The sequence below is a fragment of the Chinchilla lanigera genome, unplaced genomic scaffold (assembly GCF_000276665.1).
Source record: "Chinchilla lanigera isolate Chin_1 unplaced genomic scaffold, ChiLan1.0 scaffold00122, whole genome shotgun sequence".
NCBI classification, from domain to species: domain Eukaryota; kingdom Metazoa; phylum Chordata; class Mammalia; order Rodentia; family Chinchillidae; genus Chinchilla; species Chinchilla lanigera.
Window position 1 is genome coordinate 4,550,348 of NW_004955523.1, and position 8,606 is coordinate 4,558,953.

At 39.3% G+C, this 8,606-nt stretch overlaps 1 protein-coding gene across 1 annotated transcript; it reads left to right on the top strand.

Annotated features, from left to right (window-relative positions):
• Med6 (mediator complex subunit 6) lies at positions 1-8,459 on the top strand (the record flags this gene model as incomplete). The annotated part of the gene is given in 5 exon segments (XM_005409458.2): positions 1-254; positions 4,261-4,420; positions 5,524-5,615; positions 7,654-7,736; positions 8,351-8,459. Coding segments are annotated over 5 exon segments (466 nt in total), but the record flags the coding sequence as incomplete, so codon positions are not given.
• Between the last annotated feature and the right edge of the window lie 147 nt (positions 8,460-8,606).

Here is an 8,606-nt window from a genome sequence, read left to right on the forward strand (position 1 = left end):
CCGCCCCCTCACCCCTGCCACCGCCCCTCAGCTCCGCCCCTTTCCGTCCCTCCCCATCCCCTCCTCCCAAACCCCGCCCACCTTCCCAGCTCACCCTGCAGTTTCCGTCCCTCTCCGCGGATCTGCGTCTTTCTGTCCCTCTCACCACCCGTACTATTTTGAACTGTTCTGTAGTCGCGCTCAGGCGCTTTACTCGGCGCCGGAAAGAGCGTCTCCGAGCGCGTTGGGAATTATGGCGGCGGTGGATATCCGAGGTAACGTTGTGGTGGTTTTTACATGACTGTGGACGCGCCTGGGGTTTACAGCTCGCGGGGGCAAGATTCATATTACCTTGTGAGGTCTCATGCGCTTCTGGATAGTTTCTGTGGACGACCTAAGGCTCTAAGCAAGAAGGGTCGCCGAGGTTTCCCGAGTTCCTGATGAGGGTCTTAAAAACGTTCCTCCGACCTGAACTTCCGTTCTCCGTACGACCTCTGCGCTGTAGCGGTATTGGGGGCGTTATATCGGGGTGAAGGGCTGGCCTTTGGTCAGAGAGGACAGTGGGATATGAGCCTACTGTGATGGGGCTTCTGGGGGCTTCACATGGGGGCTGCCTTGTTCTTGAGATCGCACCCCACAGAGCTTGTAAGTTTTAGTTTTGAGTCTGTAATATCTTTCACCTAACACTCAGTACTGTAATTATTTGGGGGGGTCATTTATTTTTCACAGCTGAATTGTAGAAGTACTCAGAATACTTGTTGATTCGGTCAGTGGATAAATATGCAGCCTATTAATTGCTTTTTGATCTTTGCAAAGTATGTAAGATTTTGCTTGTGTGTACTTATGTTTAAAGGAAAGAGAAATTTCCTCTATACTGACGGAATTAAGGTCTAGCAGACTTATTTGTGGTCATCTAAAAGTCTTTAGTATTTCTGGGTCATGATTTTATGTGCTTATCTTTTATCGTGAGAGTTTCAAGTGCCTGATTTCATCACTTGCAGATTGTCAAGAGTGTGAATAAAAAGAGAAGCACTTAGTTCATAAGACTACATTAAGGAAGCTTGCATTTGTAATGATTTACTTTTTGTTTAGATTTGTTAGCAAAGGCTCTAAAGTAGTAGGAGTGGTGATTTAGGGGAGCACCAAGGAGGCTGGTATGGGTAGAGGCCGAGTGAGGGAAGGTGTGGGAAGATGACCTTGGGGAGGTATTGTAACCAGCGGTGAGGGCTTTAGCTTTTCCACTGTCGGAAATGGAGAGCCACCAGAGGGTTTTGAGCAGGTGGATGACATATGACTGCCCCCTTTTTAGGATCCTTGTGGTTGAGAGCAGTGTAGGAAAACAAGGGTAGAATTAGGGAAACCAGTTAGGAGACTGTTTCTGAAATAGATGGAGAGTTGGAAGTTGCTTGGACAAAGGTGTTAACCGTGGAGACAGGAAGAGGTGTTTGGAATCTGCTTGATTTGGTATTGTGGTCTTATGAAGTTGTGGTCACAGGTAATCTCCAAGTGGGACAGATAATTATGCTTTATTTTATAGCTGTACACCATACCTTAATCTTAGTTAACCATTATGTGGATGAACATCCTTTGATACTGGAGTCTGTGTAAATGAGTTGATGAAGATCTCTTAGAGTAAGTCATACTTGTCCTTGTCCTTCCAGCATGAATTAATAAGCATTTGCAAATTTCTATGAATCAGGTCCTGTTCTGATTCCTAATGAGTAAAACCTACAATTTAATAGTGGTGCATTTGTAGTTTGTTGTTGTTCTTCTGTTTTTTGTTTAGTTTTGTTTTGTTTTTTGAGACAGGGTCTCACTATGTAGTTCAGGTTGGTCTTGAACTCACTATGTAGCCGAGACTGGTCTCAAACTCGAGGTGCCAGGATTGCACGCATGCTGTCCATGTGTAGCTTCTTCTATTATTTATTAATTATTTATTTATTTTTTGTCTTTTTGAGACAGAGTCTTGCTATGCAGTTCAGGCTGGCCTTGAACTCGCTTTGTAGCCCAGGCTGGTCTAGACTTGCAGATCCTCTTGCCTCAGCTTCCCTAGGGCTAGGATTACAGGCATGCGCCACCATGCCTGGCTTCTTTTTTTGTTTTGTTTTTCCTATTTTTTTAAAACAATTATTTTTATTGGTACATGTGTGAAGTACATAGTGATTATATTTGTTGTGCAGAGTTGGTACATGTGTATAATACATCTTCTTTTTACTCTACCTTTCTTCCTTCTATCTCCATTTGAAATACTAATACTTGGAATGTTAGCAATGAAAATATATAAAACTTGCCATCAGAATGGGGAAAAAGCTGGCATGGTGTATGACTGTACTCCCAGCACTCGGGAAGCTGAGGCAGGAGGATTGAGTTTGAGGCCAGCCTGGGCTACACACCAAGACCCTGTCTCAAAAAAAAAACAAAAAACAAAACAACAAACCAAAACAGAAAACACCGTCACCAACACCACTATTATCATATTTGACATTTATTAGGTTACAGTTTGCTAAGTATTTTACATAGCTAGTCTTCATAATTATCAATCCTACCTGCCAACAGGAAGAGTTATAGATATGGGCATAAAATAATGAGGGCCTGATAAAAGCCAGTAGCAATGTATAGAAAGATAAGGACATAGGAAGCATTTTTGAGGGAGGGAAAATGATAATTTTGTAAGAAAATTAAAAAGAATTGTATGGGGAATTTTGTTGTAAGTAGACATGTTAATAATTTAAGACTACAGAATTTAAACTGAAAATAGTGATTATCTTTTGTTGCTTTTCATTAGCAAAAAAAGATTTTTTCTGAAAATATTTCCTGGTGTCTCATTTTTGGTTATGGCATGATATAATGTATAATGAACTATATAATGGTCTATACTAATTATTTTTTCAAATTATATGAAGGCTTTCTTGATTTCTTTATTTTACTTAACAAGTCATAGTAATATTGTACTAATCAATTTGGTTACTGTGTACTTCATTTGTCTCCTTTATTTTAGGGCACATACAGCACATTTTACATTTTTACTTAAAAAAATGCCTCTGATTTGATTCATTTTGCTTAAAACTGACTGTCACCTTGAATTAGATCTGACTTCTTCAAAGATGCCGGAGTAATTGCAATGTAGAAGAGGGTGAAATTTTTCAACCTGTTATATAGGCATTTTGATTTTCATGATTTAAACCTGGTGGTATTTGGTCCTTAGTGGTATGAAACATTAGCACAGCTAATAGCCAATAATTGTTTTGAGCATAGAGAAAGAGCCACCAGGTGGCACACTCCTGTAATCCCAGTGTTCTGGGAACCTGAGACAGGAGGGTCTCAAATTTAGGCCCACAGTGGGCTAAGTGTGAAGGCCCTGGGTTCAGTCCCTAGTACTACTAAAAAGCAAAAGCTTCCTTAGTTAAATGTATCTATTTACCATGTCTTTTTAAAGATTTAATTCTACTCAAATGCGAAGCAGTGTGTCTGCAATAAGGGAATTCAGCTTACCGTTTATCTCTGAACTTTTACATCATGATTCTCATCTATAATAATAACTCCATGACTTATTTCTTTGTCCTAAAGTGAGAGATCTCAAACTGGTGCCTGAGGATGTGTTTGAAATTTTTAAAATTAGTAACCAGCACATAAAAACTCAGGATTTTCAGTTTTTGAAAAGATCTTTCTATATATCAAGTCTTAACATTTTTCCTAATCAAATTGTTCTCTAAATGTATTTGTATTTTTATAGTTCTGTATGTGAATTCTCTCTGTGTGGAATTGCTTTATCCTTTTTTTCCATGGCTAGGTCTCTTTTTTTTTGTTCTCTTCTAGATTGAACCCTGGGCCTTAGCATTAAACTGAATCCCCAGCCCATTTTTAAATTTTGAGACAGGTTTTGTGAAGTTACCTAGGCTGGATTTGAATGTGGGATCCTGCTGCCTCTGCCTCCCATACTGCTGAGATTATAGGCATGCACCACCATGCCTGCTCAAGTTTTTGTTCTTCAACATACACTGTTAAAATCTACCTATGAAAAATCATTTTCATTCCCCTGGGTAAAACATTCTGCTCCCTTTTCTGTGCTTTCATAACTCATTTATCCATACCTTCATTGTATTACGGTATTGTGTTGTCATTGTTTTCGTGTGTATTTCTCTCTTCTGTGAGAATGCATAGGTTAGGATCCATGCCATTCTTACATTCATAGGGCCTGCCACATTAGATTCATGATAGATGTTTGTTAAATTGCATTTTATTCCTCGATTCTAATCTTTTACCTTGTTTTTTTTCCTGTAGATAATCTGCTGGGAATCTCTTGGGTCGACAGCTCCTGGATCCCCATTTTGAACAGTGGAAGTGTCCTGGATTACTTTTCAGAAAGAAGTAATCCTTTCTATGACAGAACATGTAATAATGAAGTGGTCAAAATGCAGAGGCTAACGTTAGAACACTTGAAGTAAGTCTCTTTAAGAAGGTAGCTTCTTTGCCAGCTAGAGATTTTGTAACAAACACTTCTTTTTGAGCTGTGGATTATGAAGTACAGAGTAGAATTTTGGAAGAAACATTTAAGCTTTGTCTTTTACCAATTTGCTATCCAGGGGAATTATTAGTGGTCATCTGCAACTCCATCTTTTTTGTATACTTGGTAGTGTCTGTTTAAATTCCCACTGCCACTCTGAGTGGCTTTAGCAGTGCAGTTGTAGTTCTCAACCAATCACAATTACTGTTCCCTTGTAAATCTAATTGTACGTTTTATGCCATACCATAATCTGGTTTATAATAGATTTTTCTTTGACAAATAAAGTAATAAAATTCAGTCAAACATAAGGGAAGATTCTTCAGATTAAGGGTGCTAAATAATTAAGAATTTATTACTATTATGAAAGTTTCTGAAACTGTATATAATTTATCATGTTTTACCGAAGTATTGTATGTGGTAGATTTTACGAACTTAAATTTCTATAGTATTTTAAATGGTTTTTGTTATGAACTATTAATAAGATAACATTGTTGCTTTTAAACAGTCTGGCAGGGCAAAAGTGTGTTGGGGTGAGGGTAAGGTTTTCGGTGTTTATATTTTATATATGTATAGGCTTTGGTCAGGAAACGTTTTTTGAGTGCCTTTTTGAAACGTTTTTTGATTGTATTTTTCTGTCAAAATATTCATGCAAACTCATGGTAAATTTTGTAGGAAAATTTTGTCATTTAAAAACCAATTCTTGGCCAGGCATGGTGGCGCACATCTGTAATCCCAGCACTTACGAGGCTGAGGTAGGAGGGTGGCTGAGAGTTTGAGGACAGCCTGGACTGTAAAGTGAGTTCAAGACCAGTCTGAACTGCATAGTGAGACCCTGTCTCAGAAAGACCAAAAAGAAGAGCCCAAACCGACTCTTTGTCTGTCTGTTACCTAGCCAGAAATCAGCCAGTTTTATTTAACAGCAAAAGTTTTCAGACCACACAGGCAACTCTAACCCTGTTTACGCGTTGCTACAATTCATGTGATTTGAATGCTCTGCAGAGTCACGTAGGCGCTCAGATTGAGGTGTCTGTCTGTTTCAGTCAGATGGTTGGAGTGGAGTACATCCTTTTACATGCTCAAGAGCCAATTCTTTTCATCATTCGAAAGCAACAGCGGCAGTCTCCTGCTCAAGGTAACAGGTGTAAACGTTAGGCATTTTTTCTTAAAAATACCGTGATCTCTCTCCATCTGTCCATCTGTCTATGTGTCTATAGATTGAGTTCTGCTTCAAGGGTTTCCAAAACATGTGTGTGTTCAGTACTTTGCTTGGGAGGCTCACCAGACTCAGCATGTAGTTCACTCCGGAATAAGATTTGTTATGGCTGCACAGTAAGGCTACACAACCAGATTAGTACTAGAAAAAGACATAGCGGTCGGGCTGTCTAGGAATCCGTGTGCCGGTTCTCTGTGCATTTCCTCTTGTGAGGAGCCACACTGGGCATGCCTTCTGTTCAGCAGTGAGATCCAGCCACATGTGTATATGTCTATTCAGAGAGGCCCCTTTCCTTATTTATTTATTTATTTTTTTTGTCTTTTTGAGACAGGATCTCGCTGTGCAGTTCAGACTGGCCTTGAGCTCACTTTGTAGCGCAGGCTGGCCTTGAACTCCGCCACAATCCTCCTGCCTCAGCCTCCTGAGTGCTGGGATTACAGGCGTGCGCCACCACGCCCGGCTGAGAGGCCCATTTTAAACTAGGAACTTAGGACTTTTTATTAAGGCCCGGTCACGTAGGGATCCTCTGTCCAACAGAATTCCAGACTTCTAGAAGGAAATTAGATGTCCCCAATACTCACATTGCTTGTACATTTGGACAGAATGTTTCAAAAGCCACATTCTGTTTGTATGCATGGACACCATAATTTTTGCTAATATTCCCAAGGACAATTCTTTAGGCACCAGCAGTTGGAACAACTCAACTTTTTCTGTGACATAGTAGTTAGGATCCCATTGAGCTTCAGACATCCCAAGTAGCTTTTCTTCTCATCTCAGTGAACTGAGTTACTTCAGTTATAAAATACTTACATAGCAGATGAAATTGTATCAGATTCATAGCAAATCAGTTGAATATCCTCAGTGTTCCATTCAATCAAAAGTCTTACCTAGAATTTACTATCAAATGAAAGCTTGCTTGAGAAATACTACTGAGGAGTACAGACTGTAGATTTGGTTTTAAATCAGAGAGCTAAGACATCTGTTGTACATATGACCAGAATTTTAAGACCTCACGGAATCAAAGCAGGACTTTGGAAAACTTCACCCTGAAGAAATGATTCAAGGTAGAGAAGCCAGATAATGTTGTTTCAGCTATATCTTTCACTAGATAGCCTCATAAAGACATTTAGGAACAACCTTTAATTCTAGTATTAATTTCAGAGATTGCGGAATAAGTTGTGGTTCCAGAATCTAAATTTAGTTTCAAAATGGAAGATTTGGAGTCTCTTTCCAGAGAAAAAGAGACCTTAGAAGAGACTGATGAAGAAGGTTCAGGGTATAGAATCTATACAAAATGGTACTGGGGCAGCTTCTTATGCCTTAGGATTCAGTCCTGAGGTTGCAGGCCCGTTTAGTGCATCTGAGGCCGGGCATGGTGGTGCATACCTATAATGCCAGCACTCAGGAGGGTGAGACAGGAGGATTGTTGCAAGTTCAAGACCAGCCTGGGCTACAAAGTGAGTTCAAGGCCGGCCTGAACTGCATAGCAAGACTCTGTCTCACAAAGACAAAAAAAAAAAAAAAAAACGTTTAGTACATTTGATGTCTACCCTGGGACCCATGTCAATCTTGCTGTAAGGTCCTACTCCCAAAAGTTTGGTTGACCGATTATAGCATTGGCACCACAAATGTACATTAAACTGATTTAGTATTATTCAGATGCTCATTTGAGAAGCACTGTTCTTGCAGGGATAGAGAGTCAATTCTAGGCCTTTGTGGGCCCTTTAGTCTCAATGACAGCTCTTTAATCGTTGGCAAAGTAGCCACAGAGAACATGCAAATAAATGAGTGTAGCTGTTTTCCATTAAAACTATTTCTAAAAAAAGGAGTTACCATATCTTGTGATAAAGTTTAATGTAGGAAAACATCAAATTTTACTTATGTTTTTAATGTATATCTATTTAGACGTTTGCGTCCAGAGCTGTGTTCATAAGCATTTTTTCCCCCACTGCTTTAGTTATCCCTCTTGCTGATTACTATATCATTGCTGGGGTGATTTATCAGGCACCGGACTTGGGATCAGTTATAAACTCCAGAGTGGTAAGTGTCTTCACTCACATTCTTTACACTTTTAGTTGTGCTACCCTCCTTCTGAAAGCAAACAGGATCTCTCCTCCCTTATGGAAGTTAGTGCAAAGTATTGACCATTACAGTGTCTTGACCATTGTTTACCATAGGCCAAGTCAGCGCTGTTACATACAGTTGGCTTTCTGTATCCAGAGTTTTCATGTCCATTTATTGTGGATGATACTCAGAAAAATGTTACATGTGTATTAAACATGGGCGGAATTTTTCTTGTCATCATTCCCTAAATAACAAAGTCTAACAACTATTTAAATATCATTTACATTGTATTAGACCTTATTAATAATCTAGAGATGGTATAAAGTGTATGGGGGAGGTACGTAGGTTATTTGCAAATACTGTATGCTTTTAATAGAAGGGATTTGAGAATCCATTGATTTTGGTATCTGCAGGTCCTGGAACCAATCTGCTGGGGATTGTGAGGGATGCCTATACAACTCCAGTCATATAGTGACATGGGTTTTGAAAAATAAGAAATTACTCTCTTTGTATATGGAATATTTTATATTTCCTTTGGAAATTTTGGTTGACCTAGTGAGAGATTTAGAATTTGTTTTCTTGTTTACAAGCTCACTGCAGTGCATGGCATTCAGTCAGCTTTTGATGAAGCAATGTCTTACTGTCGATATCATCCCTCCAAAGGATATTGGTGGCATTTCAAAGATCACGAAGAACAAGGTAGGTGGAACACCTAGGCCTTCTTAAGATAGTTTTTGATTTTCCCAGGATGAAACTGTTTTCTTTAGGAAGCAGCTATTGATAGTTTTTCTAAATGGGTTTTTCATAGCATAGTGACGTTGCTGAAGCTATGATTCCTGTAACTAG